Source organism: Eupeodes corollae, chromosome 1 (assembly GCF_945859685.1).
Source record: "Eupeodes corollae chromosome 1, idEupCoro1.1, whole genome shotgun sequence".
In the NCBI taxonomy this organism is placed as follows: domain Eukaryota; kingdom Metazoa; phylum Arthropoda; class Insecta; order Diptera; family Syrphidae; genus Eupeodes; species Eupeodes corollae.
Window position 1 is genome coordinate 167,514,334 of NC_079147.1, and position 20,636 is coordinate 167,534,969.

The following is a 20,636-nucleotide window of genomic DNA, read 5'->3' on the forward strand; positions in this document are numbered from 1 at the left end:
TGTACACTTGCTGGAAAGCAGCTCCCACCGCCTCCACTTTTTCCTTCGGATCTTCAATTATGTAAAAGTCATCGTCAAAGATGGCTTCCTCTGGATCTATTTGCGCTGTCCTGAGTACGTCTCTGTTCTCTTCAGTTCTTTGGAGTTTAAGACACGGAAGGTCATTATGTTTTTTTTTCCTGAATATCTTGTTGATTTTGGGGAACATACTAGGGTCACTCGAATTAACTGACCGGATCTTGCGGTCCCAGTACTTGTTAATTGATAAAAAAAAATATTTGAAGTCGATATCTCGTCTGGTTCTTGAGCTAGGACAACAAAAAAACGTACACGCACGCACAGACATCTTTCCGAAAATCTTTTATTTCGACTCTGGGGACCTTGAAACGTCAAGAAATGTCAAAATTTTCAATGCGAAAAATCGGATCTATTACAATAACTTCCTATGGTTAGTTAAAAATAGTGGAAAATGCAATACAGACTTATGCGTATGAAAATTTACTTGTTTCTCCCGTTTGTTAATAGGACAACGATCTAATTTTAAGAAGTAAAAAGAGGCTCAATTTTGCGTACTATTTTTTGTACATTTTTGTTTTAAAATTTATTTTAAGTCGGTAGTATTAATGGTTCGCGACATGTTTTGCATTTGAGAGTCCTTTCTGCATCATTATCTGTAAAACAAAATGTATTTAAAGTCTCTGCTGGTTCTTGAGATGTTGATGACCAAAAAAGCTTTCCAAACGTACGAACGTAATAACAGTCGAATCATTTTACAGAAACTTTGATATATTCTACTCGCAATTTATTGTGTCTCTGGACTTTTGATTTTTGCCATGGTAAACATACAAAACACAATTTCAATGCACCTTTTCTTATTCCAGTCCAGCTAAATTTGTTCTCTAAGTATTTTTGAAGTAAATCTACCACTGGGATGGGAACGGCAGTGAACTATGTTCAAAGCTTTAACTCGTAAGTGATTTTGGTATATAGGGTGCTGGAGCCAGTAGTCGGCCATCTTACCTTTTTTTACGTCTAACTGTTCCTCAAAATTCAGTTGTTGCAGTTTTGGATGCAAAGCATAGTTTATCTGATTATTTGAAATGTCATGAAAAAGAAAATATTCACAAAAATTTAAATAAAACCATGAATCTAGTGACGTCAGTCCCCTAAACTCCAGAAGTCGGCCACCTAAGCCTCCAGTAGTCGGGGCCGCAAATTGTAAGTTCTTTATTTTTTACTCTTTTGACCAAGATAATTAAAACCATCATAAACTAATAAACATTTATTACAAAATTAATTGCAAACTTACATACATAGTATAGGTAACACTTTCCAACAAAAAAAAAAAACAAAAAAACATCTTCAATAGTTTTGTATTTAGGATAAGAATCACAGCCAACGTTCGTCAATTCAGTCAAAACAAAAAGTAACCATAACAGATTCAAATAACTTAAGCAAATTTGACATTTGCTTAAGCTCGAGCCATTTAAATGGCTCTTGCGTAATTGCGCGAAAGTTAGCGAAATTTAACGAAACTGAGCAGACATATAAGGCTGCGTATTGGTTCGTTCCCCTAAGCTGGCTTAAGCTCGGTTAAGTCTATTATAGTTGGGCCTTAATGAGACTATTTTCAAAATTCTTCATATTTCTTTTTTATACCTACTATTGTCAAGTGCTCCGCTACCGCTTTAATTTTAAAAACATCACTTTTTATGTTAACCAATATTTGAGAAAACTTTTTTTTATCGTTTTCAATGTTGGATAATTTAAATGTTGCTGCAACCCGTGTCAACCAGAAATGAGGCTTAAAATGTTTAAAGGTAACTTAACATGAACATTGTGCTGTTTCTAAAAATATCGACCTCTATTGAATTTCTGCTTTTTTCTTGAAGCTTATTCATGGCCTGGAAATTGTTTTAATCCTCCAGCTTTAATTTGTCTTTTGTTTCCAAAACTTGTTTGATAAGTTCTGAAATAGTGTTGAATTGGTAATCAATCGAATCTCTTTATGGGTTTGCACTTTAATACCATTCTGACCCGTCGGGGTCACCAAATTTGTGATTGTTCATCAATGTGAATCAATACAAAAGCATATTATTAAATTAAAAAAAAAAACTCATTTCAATCTTAATTTGATTTATTTAGTTTAAGTTTCAGAATAATAATAATTAATTTGAGAAGTAATGGAATGAATTTATTGGCATCACTATAAAAAACTTAATGACATCGAGTCTCGTTTTGTTGATTTTGAAAATGCCGACATTACGTCACACTATACGTTACGTTTACCCTCCGGTTGACTTCTGCTGTCAAAAAACAAAAAATAAAAAAAAAACTGAAAAAAGAAAAATAATCAGCTTTCAACTTTAAATTATTTTTATTTTTATAAATTTCTTTAAAACTCCTAATATTGTCCTCTCGAGTTAACTGTGAAAATAAAAACGTTAATCTTTTCAGTGCTAAGGAACTTTAATTCTAAGTAATGAAACCATGGAAAATCCAAATAACTGCGTGAACAAATTATGCCTACTCGTCGCTATTTGAGAGAATAAAAACTTTTCTGTTTCTATAAAATTACGTCGTACGAATTAATGTGTATAAATATTTATAAATTGAAGCAAATATAAAACAAGTGAATTTCAACCATCTCCGAGCATCTACTCAAAACGGAAAAAGTGGCTGAGGCTTCTGAAGCTAGCTAGAAGTTGATAAAAATGATGCTCTGTCATTCTTAGAAATTTCTGCTTAAATTCGTAAAAACAATTCTTCCAGCACATAAACTATAGTTGTTCGAAGTCCACGCAATGGACATACCCAGATGCCGCATTTGCGGAACCACGGAATCCCTTTTGCGCTGTGCCAAATGCAAAACCATTTACTACTGTTCTACCAGCCACCAGCACATGGATTGGCCATCTCATAAGTTGAGTTGTCGTTATTTGGCCAAAGAAAAACTACTCCAACATCAGCAACAACAACAACAACAACAACAATATCAGCAACAGCAGCTGCAACAACAAAAACAGCTTCACGAACAACAACATCCAATGCAGAACAACAACAGACCCCTCAGCCATCAATCAATAACACCAAACAATGGAGGAGGAGATGGTGTTGGGAACATTGAAAACATCGACAGTAGCCTGCAATCATTCGGAATCGGTATCGGAAGCAGTTTCGATGAAAACAACTGGGCAAGCCTGTTCGATTGTGATATTGACAGTAGCCTAGCTGGCATTCTGGCTGGAAATGCAGATGGGATAGATAGTAGTTTTGGAGAAATGACGAATGGAGAAGCGAACCTGCTGGCCGGCGTAAATGGAATGTCCTTGGTGCTGGGCACCAACGAAGCCGAAATAATGAATACTCAAGCGGAGATCGTCTCACAGAGTTCCCATTCGAATATGCGGATATTTGATAACACGCTGGCTGGTGTTGGCAGTGGGATTGGTATTGGCGGCGGGATAAGCAGTGGAATGGGCAGTGGAGGTGATAACGGAGCATCATACTACATTGGACGAGGCGATGAAAATTATCTTCTGCAAACAAACAACGGAGGAAAGTAAGTGATCATTTTTTAAATATGAATTTATTTAATTTTATTTACAAAATTTAATTTGTCTGCGTCATCAATTTTTTGGAATTAAATTTATAGAAACTGTCATTATATTACTTACTTACTTACTTAAGGTGGCGCTACAGTCCGGGGCGGACCTGGGCCTCAACCAACAAGCGTCTCCAGCCAGCTCGGTCCCTAGCTAGCTGTCTCCAGTTTCGCACGCCAAGTTGGTTGAGGTCCTCTCCACCTAGGTGCGCCACCTGAGCCGCGGTCTTCCTCTACTGCGCCGTCCCTCGGGATTGGATTCGAAGACCTTCCGGGCTGGAGCGTTGATGTCCATCCGCTCTACATGACCTAGCCATCTAAGCCGTTGGACTTTAATTCTGCTAACTAGGTCAGTGTCGCTGTACAGCCCGTACAGTTCGTCGTTATATTTTCTCCTCCATTGTCCATCAATGTGTACGGGACCAAAAATCACCCTAAGAATTTTTCTCTCGAAGCACCCTAAGACGCTCTCACCTTTCTTTGACAGGGTCTAGGCCTCAGCGCCATAAATGAGAACCGTGTCTTATAGATGGTGATTTTAGATGCTTGAGAGAGGACTTTAATTCTCAATTGCCTTCTAAGTCCAAAGAAGCAGCGATTTGCAAGAGTTATTCTTCGTTTGATTTAATCGCCGATGTCGTTGTCTGCATTAATAGCGGTGCCTAGGTAGACAAAGACCAAGAAGTCGTCGTTCAATGTCCTTTTTTGATGACATTGACCACTAAACCCATCTTCTTCGCTTCCGTCGCAATGCTCAAAAACACTCCACTGACATCACGCTTTGATCTTCCAATTATGTCAATATCATCTGCGTATCCGAGTAATTGGATTGATCTTTGGAAGATTGTGCCTCTAGTGTGGACAGTTGAGTTTTGCAAATTTTTTTCCAGAACGATGTTGAAGAAGTCGCATGACAGTGCATCGCCTTGTCTAAAACCTTTTTTGACATCAAATGCATCGGTAAGATCTTTTCCGACCTTGATAGAGCAGCGTGCATTCTCCATCGTCATTCTGCACAAACGGATAAGTTTGACAGGGATGCCAAAACTAGACATTGCTCGGTAGAGCTCTTTCCTATAGATGCTGTCATACGCGGCTTTAAAGTCGATAAAGAGATGGTGGGTATCGATTTGAAGCTCCTGGGTTTTTTCCAAGATCTGCCGTAGTGTGAACATTTGGTCGATAGTTTACTTTCCTGGTCTGAAGCCACACTGATAAGGACCAATCAGGTTGTTGACGAATGGCTTCAGACGTTCACATAATACGGCAGAGAGGATCTTATACGCAATGTTAAGGAGACTGATGCCTCTGTAGTTGGCGCAGTTTAGAGGGTCTCCTTTCTTATGTATGGTGCACACTATGCTGAGATTCCACTTATCGGGCATGCTTTCTTCCGACCATATTTTGCAGATGAGTTGGTGCATGCTCCGTACCAAGTCATCGCCTGCTGCTTTGAATAGTTCGGCAGCGATGCCGTCAGCTCCAGCAGCTTTGTTTGCCTTAAGTTTAGATATAGCTATCTTCACTTCGTCGAGGTCGGGTAGGCGGAATTGTTGATCTGCGTCGCCGAGGTTGAGTGGTTCTATCTCCCTTACAGCGGAATTTGGTTCGTCATCGCCGTTATATAATTTGGAGAAGTGATCTTTCCATATTCTCAGCATCGACTGCGGTTCTACTACGATGTTCCCCTGATCGTCTTTACAGGCTTCGGTTCGTAGCTGGTACCCTTGGGATGTTTTTTTTACCTTTTGGTAAAATTTACGAACCTCATTCCTGTTGTGACATCCCTCTATCTCCTCGATCGCGCGCTTATCATGCTCTCTTTTTTTTCATCTAAGAAGCCGGTGTTCCTCTCTTTTCTTTTGTGCAGCGCCGTTTTGTATGCCTCTTGTTTCGCTGCGTGCGCTTGCCGGCATTCATCGTCAAACCCGGGGTTTCGCTGTGGTGGGGGTGTGAAACCTAGCACTTCAGAGGCGGCATCTCTGATGGCTGCAAGGCAATGTTGCCACTGGTTTTCAATGCTTAATGCAGGAAGCATAGGACTCCTTAAGAGGTTATTAGAGACTCGATCGGAAAAGGACATGGCAGTTTCTTGCGATTGTAGCCGTCTAATGTCGAATCTTCTCACAGTACTTCCTTGTTTTGGCTTGGATCGGGATATCCGTAGCCGTACCTTGGCTACAAAGAGGTAGTGGTCCGAGTCAATGTTAGCCTCTCGGAATGTTCGGATATCCTGGATACTGGAGAAGTGTCGTGCGTCGATCGCAATGTGGTCAATCTGGTTGACGGTTGATTGATCAGGAGATTTCCATGTCCCCTTGTGGATATTGAGATGCGTGAACTGCGTACTAGCTAAATCCTGAATCCGTTGTTGGAGGTAGTGTCGTGCAGGCTGTATCTCCCGATTATCCCACCAAAGATGTCTTCTCTTCCTAGCTTGGCATTAAAATCTCCTAAGACAATTTTAATGTCATAGCCAGGGCACTGCTCATATGTCTTGTCCAAGAGCTCGAAGAATATGTCTTTGGTGTCTTCATCTTTCTCCTCTGTTGGGGCATGCGCGCATATTAGGCTTGTGTTGGCGAATTTAGCCTTGATGCGGATTGTCGTGATGCGCTCGCTCACACTGTTGAAACTCAAGAGTTTTTGGCTGAGTTTAGTTCCAACAACAAATCCACACCCAAATAGACGCTGTTTTTGTTCTCGGTAGCAATCGCCGTGGTAGATATCGCAGTCTTTTAGTTTGCGTTTGCCCGGTCCATCCCATCGCACTTTTTGGATGGCTGTAATATCTGCCTTGCAGCAGTTTAGGGCTTCCGTTAATTGTTCGGCTGCACGTGGTCTGTTAAGGGACCTAACATTCCACGTACATATCCGAAATTCGTTGTCCTTATTTCGTTTGCGTGGGTTGTCAACAGTGAATCCGCTCGTATCGGAGGCTTGATGGTGCTTCGAAACTAAAGGTAAGGGCCAGGAAGTCACCCCGACGCACAGTGTGTTGAGTGTAGGGGCCACCAGGAAAAAAATGAAAAATAGGTTCAAAGTGTGTTTTTTTTTTATTTGTTATGAAAATATACATATTTTAATTTTTTTTAAACAAAAGCCGTAAATATAAAAATAAAAACACTTAATTTTCCTCATCTGGTGAGGATAAGTGTTTATCACAAGTTAGATATTTTTTAACTACAGGATCATATTTCTTTTCTGTTCGTTTAATTTTTCTATGAGAGGAAAGAAATGGGTCCGACATCAAAAGTAAATGATTCATAACGTCTTTACAATTGTTTGAACTTGAAGACTTTCAAGCGTGGTCAAGCCTAGTTCGATGAAAAGTTTTGTGTAAGCCTTCTAGAGCATCTTCGGGCATTTGTCCTATTGGTATTTCAAAACTTTTCATTATTCGGGCTCCAAAATACCTTCTACATTTAATTTTGTTAGTACAAACTGGAAAACATGTGGTATTTTGATTGAAAGTGCAGTCAACCATACCTCAAAAAGCTCTCTATTTGAACACATTCTGTTAAAAATGCATGAAAAAAATAGGTTGTATTAAGGAAAAAGGCAGGTAAAGGCAGACGAAACTTACTTTTCTTAAAAGATCTTAATCTTGTCTTTATTTTCAAAAATATATTTTAACAACAAGTACTGACACGCGAAAAGTAGGTCAATTCAAATACAGCACTCTCTACGCAATAATAACCTCGAAGTTAACCTTGATTTAAAACCCTACAACTGCAGTTATCGAACTAAAAAAAACAGGGAAAATAACTGTGCTTATCAGAGATCATGAAACAATTACAAATTAATCCGTTATTATTTATTAATCTTAAACGCTACGCATATTGCTTCCCTCTGTAGTCTACTCTTATTTTGAGTTAGCCACTTAATGTTACATTCAGCGAGTTGTGCTTATAGCTGGCGCTTGAGCTTTATCATAATAACCTATAAAATGTTTTCTCGGGAATGTTAGCTTCAATTTGGCTTATTTGGAAACAATACAGTAAACATTTTTTTTTCGATTTTTTTCCACTGTCCAACACACTGTGCGACGGCACAACTCCCAACCTGGAGGGCCAGATCCTCAGTATAACTCCAAAGAAGGGGAGCCGGATAAACCGATCCTTACAGGCCTGGGCTCCGAATATGTCGAAGAAGCCCTATAAGGTTTCACTAAGTAGTTCAACCTTACTGGAACTGTAGACGCCACCGTTGATTCTATCTCGAGAATTCGTCCGCTGCCGCCTGGATAAGGATATACTCTTAACTGATAAAAAACGTCTTCAACTAATCAAACCTTACAGGTGGTAATACTTAATGGACAAACTCTTTGATGTAGATTTGACTAAGGCAAAGTTCTTCAGCAATTTCTTAGTCCACATAAAAATTCAGTAATTTTCGAAATCTTCTCCACCACCTCAGATCGTAACTATATCGGAATTAATAATTTCTTCAGGACCTTTAACTGGTCGCTATCCTTCCTCGATAGAGACGTAGACTCCAGTGCAGATCTTATTACTATTAAAATTCATCTGTTACTTTAATCACGAGTAAAGTTAAGAGCATCAAACAAAAGGCTTAGTTATGGTTCGATTCGAGCCAAAAAGTACTGCAAAAAATACAACACAATTTTCCTAAAGCAGTAAGAATTTTTGCTCATTCTTAAAAAAAAGGAATTCTTTCTTGGTCTCTAAGCTTGTTGTCAATGACACTCCTTTAGTTAGCTCTATTAAAAAAGCTAGCTTGTTTAAAAGGCAGTTCGCCGACCTTACCTACAGATGTGTCATGACTCACCAGGTTCTGGAGCGCGTTAATGGTTTCATGGGGATAATCTTTTCTCGTACTCATATTGAAGCGAGAGTCCTAAAAGATCTCAACATACATACAATCGGTGATCGGGATGGTATCCCCGCTTTTCCATTTCTTCTGGGCTCGTTCCGAGTAGTTGGAAAACAAAAAATCCCTCATTTTCATCTTTAAATTATCGACATATAGTACTTATGTCACGTCTTTCCAAGGTCATGGATGTATACTACCCAAGATTCAATTAAAACAATTCAGGTATATATGTATAAGAGAATAGTATAAAGAATGTACTGTTCAATGAAAAACAACACCACAGCAGTAGAATTATTTCCGAAGTTATTCGTAATAATGAAAATATTGACAAACAAATATTTAAGTTATTCGATGTTTTTGATTTAATATACTTATTTAAGGTGGCGCTACAGTCCTGTGTGAACTAGGGCCTCACCCAACAAACTTCTCCATCTAGCTCGGTCCCTAGCTAGATGTCTCCAGTTTCGCGCTCCAAGTTGGGTGAGGACACCTTCCAATTGTGCGCGCCACCTGATCTGCGGTCTTCCTTTACTGCGCTGTCCTGTGGGTTCGGATTCCAAGACTTTCCGGGCCGGAGCATTAGTTTCCATGCGCTTTTACTCTTCTGGCTAAGTCTACGTCGCTGTACGGGACCGTAGATCACACGAAGAACTTTTCTCTCAAAGCGACCCAAGGTGCTTTCATCCGTTTTTGTCATGGTGCATGCTTCTGCATCGTATAGCAGGACGGGGATGATAAGGGTCTTAAATAGCAATACTTTGGTCCCTCGAGATAGGACTTTACCACTCAATTGCTTTCTTAGTCCAAAGAAACAGCGGTTAGCAAGAGTTATTCTGCGTTTGATCTCAGCGCTGGTGTAGTTGTCTGTGTTTACAGCGGAGCGTAAGTAGACGAAGTCCTTGACTACCTCAAAGTTACGTCTGTCCATTGTTACGTTTTGACCAAAACGTCGGTGTTGTATGTCCCTTCTAGACGACAGCATGTACTTTGTTGTGCCCTCATTAACCGTTAAACCCTTTTTTGTCGCCTCTGTCTCAATACTCATAAAAGCCCCATTGTCATCACGCTGAGTTCTTCCGATTATGTCAATGTCATCAGCATATGCCATTAATTGGACAGACTTTTGAAAGATAGTGCCTCTAGTGTTGACGTGTGAGCTCTGCACTATTCTTTCAAGCACGATGTTAAAAAAAATCACATGACAGAGCATCACCTTGACTAAAACTTTTTTTTGACGTCGAAAGGTTCTGTTTCCAACCTTTATGGAGCAGCGTGAATTCTCCATGGTCATCCTGCACAAACGGACGAGTTTGACAGGGATGCCAAAACTAGAAATATCTCTATACAGCTCGTCCCTGTATATGCTGTCATATGCGGCCTTGAAATCGATGAAAAGATGGTGGGTGTCGATTTGGTGTTCTTGTGTTTTTTCCAGGATCTGCCGTAATGTGAATATTTGATCAACTGTGGACTTTCCTGGTCTAAAACCACACTGATAAGGACCTATCATGTTTTTGACGATGGGCTTTAGACGTTCACATACTACGGCAGAGAAGATTTTATAGGCGATGTTAAGTAGACTTACTCGTATTCCTCTATAGTTGGTGCAGTTAAGAGGGTCACCTTTTTTCAGGATCGGGCAAACAATACTGAGATTCCATTCATCGAGCATGCTTTCTTCCGACCATTTCTTACAGATAAGTTGGTGCATGCTCCTAACCAACTTATCTCCAGCTGCTTTAAAGAGCTCGGCATTCAAGCCATCCGCTCCAGCGGCTTTATTAGACTTCAACTTAGATATAGCAATCTTTACTTCGTCTAAGTCGGGAGGACGGGATTGTTGGCTTTCGTCGTCTATATTGAATGGATCATCCTGCCTAACAGCGGAATTCAGTTCTTCTTCGCCGTTATACAGTCTGCAGAAGTGGTCCTTCCATATCCTCAGCATTGACTGCGGTTCCACTATGATGTTTCCACTTTCGTCTTTGCAGCCTTCGGTTCTAGGTTTATGTACCTGTGAATTTCGTTTCACCTGTTCATAAAACTTTCGAAACTCATTCCTGCTTTTATACCTCTCAACATTTTCGACCGCACACTTCTCATACCCTCTCTTTTTCCTTCTGAGAAGTCGGCGTTCCTCTCGCCTCTTCTGCTCATAGAGCTCACGAGCAGGTCTAGTCCTTTATGCAGCGCCGCTTTGCGTGCCTGTTGTTTGGCTGCATTTGCCTGCCGACATTCCTCATCAAACCAGGGGTTCCTTGTTGGTGGCTGTTTGAAACCCAGCACATCAGAGTCGGCTTCTCTGATTGCATCTTGGCACTGTTGCCACTGGTTTTCGATACATTGTATTGGCGGCAGAAAACTTCGAGAGAGGTTACTTGTAACTCGGTCGGAAAAGGATTTGGCCGTTCGACGTTGTACCTTCTCCCAGCACCTTCCTGTTTTGCCTTGGGTCTGGAAATCCGAAGTGCTTTCTTGGCTACAACGAGGTAGTGGTCCAAATTATCAACATATAGTACTAATGTCACTTCTTTCCAAGGTCATGGATGTAAACTACCCAAAATTCAATTAAAACAATTCAGGTATATATGTATAAGAGAATAGTATAAAGAATGTACTGTTCGATGAAAAACAACACCACAGCAGTAGAATTATTTGAAAATATTGACAAACAAATATTTACATAAGTTATTCGATATTTTTGATTGAATATAATAAAGTTTATTTATAGCAAGTGTATTAATTCATCCTCCTCAGCTTGATGATAAATTCTTAACTGTTTTCATAATTCAGTAAATTGAACTTTAGGTAAAGCCTTTGTCATCATATCTGCTATCTGATTCTTCGAAGGCATGAATGATATTATAATTTTCCCGAGTTGAATATAAAATTTTGTTTTATGTCAATATGCTTCATTTGTTTGTGCTCTCTTGGTTCTTCTGCTATTTTGATACATGCTTGATTATCTTCGAACATATGAATGGTGTCTAGTTGTATACCAAGATCGCAAAGTAGTTCTTTTAGCCAGATTCCATCGCATGCTGCATTACATAAAGCTACATATTCAGCTTCAGTTGAAGACAACCTAACTGACTGTTATTTCCTGGAACACCAAAAAACTGTAGGTAGGTAGGTGGAAATGGCGATCTCAAGGCAACCTAGCCTGAGATCCAATTAGCGCTGTAGTCCGCCGTTTTGATACCAGAAACTCGTTTGACCTTTGATTGAAAGGGATAGATTGATAGAGAAGCTTCATAGCGATTATGTTAGAGCCATTTTGTCGCATTGAGAAAAAAGATTAGGTCTCTAATCTTTGTCTCAGATAGCTTATCAAGTTCTTGAAAAAATGCTTTTCCAAAGTATTTAATTATAGTGTTTGCCAAAGCAGGACATTTGCAGAGGAAATGGATTATAGTTTCACTTTCTCTTTGGTCATTATAGCTACGGCAAAAGGTGTTGTAAGAGATACCCAACTTCTCTGCATGAACTCCTATAGGCCAATGTCCGGTACAAACCGCAACAATCCTGGCTATGTCTTGTCTTGGCCTTCATAGAAGATCGTTTGTACGGGTTTTATTATAGGTGGACCATATCTTCCTAGATATAATGCAGTTGGGTAAATTGCTCCACCTTCGGTTTGATTCAGTTTGGTAGATAGAAAAGATTTTACCCTTCCACAAGTGAGCTATGAAGGGCCGATCCTTGCCTGGCTAGCTCGTCAGCCCGTTCATTTCCCACGATACCACTATGGCCCGGAACCCAGATCAGGGTGACACCTAGGTTAATATTCAGGTTCGCAAGCTCATCGCAACATTGCTGGACCAATTTAGATGAGGATATGGCCGAGTTAATGGCTTTGACAGCTGCCTGACTGTCTGTAAAGATAGCCACATTTCGGTTTTGGTTTGGGTTTTGTTTAAGTATCTTACATGCCTCCCTTATTGCCAGCAATTCAGCCTGAAAAACGTCCATAAAATCATCTTCGACTGAAGTCCCCACTTTTTGCTGAAAGTTTTGCTGCAGGCGTAGAAGGCAACACAGGCCTTCTTAACCCGTACTTCAATATTTAGTTTCCAGTTTAGTTTAGGGTCGAGTATAACTCCCAAATATTTTGCACTGGAAGACAATGATAGGATTTGACCGTTGAGTCGACGTAGCGTGAAGGGCGGTACTTTAGTTGTGGTGGTAAAGAGCAACAGTTCAGTTTTACTTTGGTTAACTCGTAGTCCACAATTCGTTTCTTCAAAGCTGACTCCGTGATTTCACTAATCACAAAGGTGTACTTTCCTGACACCAATAGCACCAAATCATCCGCGTAGGCTACCGCGTTCACTCCACATCTCTCTAATTTAACGAGAATTGTATCCATGGCCAGAAGCCATAGAAGAGGCGAAAGGACACCACCCTAGGGTGTTCCCCTACTCACATCTTTTGTTGCGATTGTATTGCCTAGGGTGGCTCGAATCTTCCTACCACTGAGCATGGAAATAATTCATTCTCGAATGAAGTCTTCTACACCGAACTTAACGAGCGATTCTTCTATGGATTCTGTAAGGACGTTGTTAAAAGCACCTTCTATGTCTAGGAAGTTGGAAGAGTAAATTCTTTATAATGGATTGTTTGTTCTACAGTACACACTACCTCATGGAGGGCAGTCTCCGTAGATTTGCCCTTAAGATAAGCATGCGGAGAGCTTTCGAGAGGTCGTCCAACTAGGATTTCTCTAATATGGTAATCAAGAATGCGCTCCAAGGTTTTAAGCACAAATCCTTCGCGGATTCGTGACCTCGCCTACCCACTTTCGGGATAAAAACTACTTTGACCTGTCTCCACGACATGCGCAAATGTTTGAGAAGGAGACATCCTTTAAAAATTTGTTCCAGCAACTTTTGAAGCATAACTAGCAGTATGCTATCCATGCCTGGGGATTTATATTGAGAAAAAGTATTGATGGCCCACAAAATATTTTCTCTGGTTATAACGAAATTCACTTGCTCCACATGAGCTACGTTTAGCTCTGTGGTTTCAAGCGATTCGGGGTTATCACTCTCGCAACCCGGAAAGTGCGTCTTCATCAGTAGCTCAAGAGATTCGGCTGGAGAGGCTGTCCAGGTTCCATCTGGCTTTTTTAGAAATGAGGGATTACAATGTTCCTTCGATAAAACTTTGCTGAGTCTTGCGGAGTCCTTTATGTCTTCGATTGATTGACAGTATTCTCTCCAGCCTTGTCTTTTGTCTGATGACAGGGCTTGCTTGTAAATTTTAAGAGAGTCTTTATACAATTGGTAAAACTTATGTCGTCATTTTCCTAAGACAGTTCTTCATTCCACCAAGAAGGAAGGGCAAGATACCTTAAAAGCTTTACTTATAGAAGTTTCAAAGGTTTTCACCTTTGATTCAAGGTCTCCTATCGATTCAGTGAGATTCGGTAAGTTGCTTAGTTTGAAATTCGCAATTTGACTGAATTTCGTCCAGTCAGTTCTTTTGGGATTTCTGTACGGCGGAGGTTTTTTCGACTCGAAATTAATTTGAAAAAGAATCCACTTGTGATCCGAAAACGAATTCAAAGGGGAAACTCTCCAATTCTCCACTAATAAATTACGGTTGTTTACTAAAGTACCATAATACACATCCTCCCATCCATTATAATTTTCCGAGCTCGGAAAGACGAAAGTGAGAGTATTGCCTCTGTTACAAATAGTCATATTATTTTCAATAATAAAATCAAAAAGTGACTCACCTCGGGCGTTGATCACAAAAAACTGTACTATTAAAAACTTTTAACACATACCCTAAAATAAATAAAAGTCCATTTGTGCCATTTGTGCCATTTTACCAATCTGCATCTGCGTAAACTTGCAAAGGTAATCCGTCATCTGTCTTCGAATACACCAGCTCAAAGTCTGTGGTTTTCTTTATATACCTTAAAACGTGTTTCAAATGTTTCCAATGAATTTCTGTGAAACAGCTCTGATAGCGACTGAAGTAATTCACCGATGCACTCAAGTCTGGAGGACAAGAGATCATCACATACATCAGGCAGCCAATGAGTTCTCTGTAAGGGTATTTAGTGTCACCTTTGAGTAGACATATTGCATTTCAAATCTTATCAACAAGTTCTTCAAATAATCCTTTTGACTCAACTTAATTCCGCTTTCACTCCGTTTGATGTGTATGCCAAGAAAATATTGAACTTCATTAATGTTTTTCATTTGAAATTCCTTGGATAGAACTTTCTTTACGTCGTCAATTTCTTGCAAGTCTTCCAACGATTAATAGGTCATCGACATAAAGCAATATGAAAAACTGATTTTCTTTCTTTATTCTTGTATAAAGACAATAGTCTGAATTTGTTCTTCTGAAACCAATTGAAATGATAAGTTTATGAAATCGCTTGTTCCACATTCTTGAAGCTTGTTTTAAACCATACAAGGATTAATTTGATTTGCAAACGAGATTGCCTGTTTCAGAACCTTCCGGCTGTCGCATATAGACTGCCGGATTCACGTCCATTTGATGAATGTACGTACATTCCAGTTTTGTTCGCTACAGCTATAAGTACTCGTACTTATAGTTAGTCTTGCTACAGGTGCATATGTTTTGGTATAGTCAAAATAAATCCGTTGGGCAAAACCTTTGGCAACCAAACGATCTTTGTAGTTGCTGATATTTCCAAATTGATCCTTTTTTATTTTGAAATCCCATTTGTTGCCAATGGCCTTTATTTTTTAAACAGTTATATTTGTTAACGTCCAGGTACTAGCTTCTTTCAAATATGTTAACTCCTCCACTTTTGTATAATGTGATGATCTGTTCCTTAAAACAAATGTGTAATTATTCTAAAACTCAATGTTTTTCTAACTATTTTAACTATGAAGCTTAATACTTAATTTGTATTGTTATTTGACTTACTAAAGGTTGCGCTGCAGTTCTGTGTGAATAAGGGCCTTATCCAAAAAACGTATTCATCTAGTGCGGTTTCCCTAGCTAGATGTTTAGAGTTGAGAACTTCGAAAAGAGTTACTCGTGACAAGTTCGGGGGTTTGGAAATCTTTTATGGTTGTATTTTCTTGGAGCATCTCCCTGTTTTTGCCTTAGGTCTGGAAACCCAAAGCGCCACCTTGGCTGTGGGTCTGAGCCGATGTTAGATCTTCAGAAAGATCAGACATTCATAATGCTGGAAGCGTGTCTAGCATTTAGTGTAATAAGGTCAATATGGTTGAGGGTAGATTAATCTGGAGAACTCCAAGCTCCTTTGTTTAAGTTGAGGTATGTAAAACGCGTACTGGTTACCTTAACATTCCGTTTCGCAGCAAAATCGATTAGACTGAATTCGTTATCGGAAGTGATAACGTGCAGGCTGTTTTTCTTGATCATTCCACCTAGGTTGGCATTAAAATCTCCCAAGACAATTTTAATTTTGTAGCTAGGGCACTTCTCACTGTTGATGTTTCGCAAATAATTCATAAATAGCAACATTTTGTACAACTTACAAGACATTTACCGTTGTATTTTAGACAGTTCAATATCTATGTAAATTATTGCCTATGTCTAATTCTAACGGATACTTACTTACTTAAGGTGGGGCTATAGTCCTGTGTGAAGTAGGGCCTCTCCCTAGGTGAGATGACTTTCCACCTGTGCGCCACACCTGATCCGCGGTCTTCCTCTGTTGCGATGTAATGTGGGTGTGAAATTTGGTCTTTGAACAAAAACTATGTCAGTAATTATTAATCCTAAAAAACTTTCTAATGATATCTATGCATTAATCGAACCAAACCTTTTTGATGAAGAACTGTTTTTATCTGAATTCGTTTTTTTTCTGGTCTGATGGTGTAAGTTAAGATAGTGATCATTCTGGGCGCTGTGTCTTTTTGGCTGTACACAGTCGATTTAATGCCAGTCTAGTTTAAAGATGAAGTGTTTCTTCTTTTGAATTTATTTGTGTCGAATTATCGTTCAAAAAACGGAGTGTACACTTTGTCTGCTGCTATATTCATCCCTCTAAGCCTACCTGTTTGAAATCGCAGATACTCTCTTATCTCGTAATTTTTCTATATGTCTATTTACCAATGTCTTGTTTAATCCATACCATACACGAATCATTCGAAATGACATAAGTTTTTTGTAGTCAAACATATTTGCAAACCAGGTCCGGTGTTGACTTCTCAAACTATCAGCAAGCTCAATGCATATTTTAATTTCTTTGTTAATTACTTATATCTGCAATACATTGACAAAATGTAAGATAGCTTGATTACGAATCGCAGATGCTTCTACCAATTTATTAACATTAAACGTAAATCCGATGGCTACCCTTCAACATTAAAAATAAAACTATTACAAGCCTCTTTGCCTCATTCTTTAGCCAATTACAGTAATCATCTTGAAGAACATTACTATAGTTTTTTCAATTATTTAAAAGGTACCTCATTGCGCCTCCCTTACCCTAAAAGTGATGATATTAAAATATTAAGTCTACTTAAATATGATTTCTCTCCTTGTCAGGACGGTTAGCCTGCAATATTATGAAAAAAGTGTGCTACCTTCCTGTGTAAAGCTCTTTTCCCAATTTCCAAAAGCTTTAGAACGATTCCTTTCTTTTTCCTGTTCATAAGAACAAAGCAAAAAATGATGTTATGAACTACATGCCCATAGCCAAACTTTGTTCAATTACCTAGATTTTTGAAGCATTGTCTACGACTCTCTCTATTTTTATTGTAGACCTATTTTGTCCTCCCAAAAACATGGCTTCTTAAAAGGAAGGTCCACTACAACCAATCTTACTGAATTTTTGTCCAAAACTCTAAACGAATTAGTAAAAGGGAATGAAGTACACGTTATCACTACAGACTTAAGTAAAGCTGTTGATAAAATTAGTCACCAAATTATTTATCTTAAACTTAGACCCTAGATTTCCTACCCTTTTTTTATTTCATGGCTCTAATCTTACTCACTTACTTAAGGTGGCGCTACAGTCCTGTGTGAACTAGGGCCTCACCCAACAAAAACTCCATCTACCTCGGTCCCTAGCTAGATGTCTCCAGTTTCGCGCTCCAAGTTGGGTGAGGTCACCTTCCACTTGTGCGCGCCACCGGATCCGCGGTCTTTCTCTACTGCGCTGTCCTGTGGGTGTGGATTCGAAGACTTTCCGGGCCGGAGCATTGGTTTCCATGCGCTCTACGTGACCCAGCCATCTTAGTCGTTGGACTTTTACCCTTCTGGCTAAGTGTACGTCGCTGTACAGCTCGTCGTTCCATCTTCTCCTCCACTCCCCTTCGATGCATACGGGACCGCAGATCACACGAAGAACTTTTCTCTCGAAGCGACCCAAGGTGCTTTCATCCGCTTTTGATAAGGATCTTATATAGCAACACTTTGGTCCCTCGAGAGAGGACCTTACCACTCAATTGCTTCCTTAGTCCAAAGAAACAGCGGTTAGCAAGAGTTATTCTGCGTTTGTCTGTCGATGGTGACGTTTTGACAAAAACGTCGGTGTTGTATGTCCTTTCTAGACAACAGCATGTACTTTGTTGTGCCCTCATTAACCGTTAAACCCTTTTTTGTCGCCTCTGTCTCAATACTCATAAAAGCCCCATTGTCATCACGCTGAGTTCTTCCGATTATGTCAATGTCATCAGCATATGCCATTAATTGGACAGACTTTTGAAAGATAGTGCCTCTAGTGTTGACGTGTGAGCTCTGCACTATTCTTTCAAGCACGATGTTAAAAAAAATCACATGACAGAGCATCACCTTGACTAAAACTTTTTTTTGACGTCGAAAGGTTCTGTTTCCAACCTTTATGGAGCAGCGTGAATTCTCCATGGTCATCCTGCACAAACGGACGAGTTTGACAGGGATGCCAAAACTAGAAATATCTCTATACAGCTCGTCCCTGTATATGCTGTCATATGCGGCCTTGAAATCGATGAAAAGATGGAGGGTGTCGATTTGGTGTTCTTAGGGTTTTTCCAGGATCTGCCGTAATGTGAATATTTGATCAACTGTGGACTTTCCTGGTCTGAAACCACACTGATAATGACCTATCAGGTTGTTGACGATGGGCTTTAGACGTGCACATATTACGGACTGATTCCTCTATAGTTGGTGCAGTTTAGAGGGTCTCAAGATCGGTCAAACAATACTGAGGTTCCATTCATCGGGCATGCTTTCTTCCGACCATATCTTACAGATAAGTTGGTGCATGCTCCTAACCAACTTATCTCCAGCTGCTTTAAAGAGCTCGGCATTCAAGCCATCCGCTCCAGCGGCTTTATTAGACTTCAGCTTAGATATGGCAATCTTTACTTCGTCTAAGTCGGGAGGACGGGATTGTTGGCTTTCGTCGTCTATGTTGAATGGATCATCCTGCCTGACAGCGGAATTCAGTTTGTCGCCGTTATACAGTCTGCAGTCTGCGGTTCCGCTATGATGTTTCCACTTTCGTCTTTGCAGCCTTCGGTTCAAAGTTTATGTACCTGTGAATTTCGTTGCACCTGTTCATAAAACTTTCGAACTTCATTCCTGCTTTTAAACCTCTCAACTTCTTCGACCGCACGCTTCTCATGCCCTCTCTTTTTTCTTCTGAGAAGTCGGCGTTCCTCTCGCCACAGATAATAAATATTTATTATCTGTGCTCTCGCCTCTTCTGCTCATAGAGCTCATGAGCAGCTCTCGTCCTTTTATGCAGCGCCGCTTTGCATGCCTGTTGTTTGGCTGCATTTGGCTGCCGACATTCCTCATCAAACCAGTGGTTCCTTGTTGGCTGTTTGAAACCCAGCACTTCGTCGGAAAAGGATTTGGCGATCTCTGGCGATTGTAGCCGTTCGACGTTGTACCTTCTCCCTGCACCTCCCTGCCTTGGGTCTGGAAATCCGAAGTGCTACCTTGGCTAAAACGAGGTAGTGGTCCGAGGCGATGTTAGCTCCTCGGAAAGTTCGTACATCCATAATGCTGGAAGCGTGTCTGGCGTCGATCGCAATATGGTCAATCTGGTTGACGGTAGATTGATCTGGAGAAGTCCAAGTTCCTTTGTGGATGTTGATGTGTGGAAAACGCGTACTGGCTACCATGACGTTTCGCCCCGCAGCAAAATCTATGAGCCTGAATCCATTTAGCCTTGATGCGTATGGTCATGAGGCGCTCATTGATGCACCTATAGCTCAAGACTTCTTGCCTAAGTCTGTCTCCAATGACGAAGCCGCATTCAAATAAAGTAAATATCCCACCGTATTTCCTGGATGGCGGTGATATCTGCTTAATAGCGGTCTAGGGCCTCTAATTCTTTGGCCGCACGTGGTCTGTTAAGGGACCTAACATTCCACGTGCATATCCGAAGTTCGTTGTCCTTCATTCGTTTGCGTTAGTTGTCAACAGTAAATCCGTCCGTATCCGAGGCTTGTTGGTGCAACTATGAAAGCTTTTACGTGGCCAGGAAGTCACCCGACGCACAACCCCCAACATGGAGGGCCAGATCCTAAGTATAACTCTAAGGATGGGGAGCCGGATATAACCGCTCCTTATAGAACTGGGCTCCGAATAAGTCGAAGAAGCCCTATAAGGTATTTACTAAGTAGTTCAACCTTACTGGAACTGTAGATGCCACCGTTGATTCCATCTCGAGAATTCGTCCGCTGCCGTGTGGATAAGGAGAGGTGCCTTAGTGGAAACACCTCTCCCCACCTCTCTCGTTTGCTGCTCCAACAACTTTCCACTGGGGTTGAAACCCAATCTCCAGTTGAGGTACTAGGCACCCAATGTTCACCACGGGGAGGTGAGAGTAGGAGTTGATAGACAGAGGTTGGTTTTGAGAAAAACCTGTGGACGCTTGTGTCCTCTTGAATACACATGTCTACCATTTGAACATCATGGCTCAGATCGTACCTTGAAAATCGCCCATATGGAGTTATTTTCAGGTTCTCAATCTCCAATCGTACGAGTATTTAGACAAACTTAGTCCCTCAAGGGAGCCACCTTGATCCTTTGTTATTTCTCATAACTACCAGCGACGTTATTAATGTCATTGATTATTCATATCCATATCTATGTTGATGGCATGAAAATATCAAATATTATTTCTACTCCATCCAAAATGATCTTGACTTATTTCAGACTTGGGGCTACAAAAGTTTGGCTATATGCCAAATCATAACATTCACATCTTCCTTACCGAACACACAATCAGCACGATACT

The 20,636-nt window shown here is 40.3% G+C and overlaps 1 protein-coding gene across 1 annotated transcript in view; it reads left to right on the forward strand.

Annotated features, from left to right (window-relative positions):
* The first annotated feature begins 2,306 nt into the window (after window positions 1–2,306).
* Window positions 2,307–20,636, forward strand: part of LOC129938704 (prolyl hydroxylase EGLN2) — a 42,343-nt gene continuing 24,013 nt past the window's right edge. Inside the window, exon 1 of the mRNA XM_056046400.1 lies at window positions 2,307–3,562. Coding sequence (XP_055902375.1) covers window positions 2,805–3,562 — 758 coding nt within the window. The 5' untranslated portion in view covers window positions 2,307–2,804. The remainder of the gene's footprint in view (window positions 3,563–20,636) is intronic.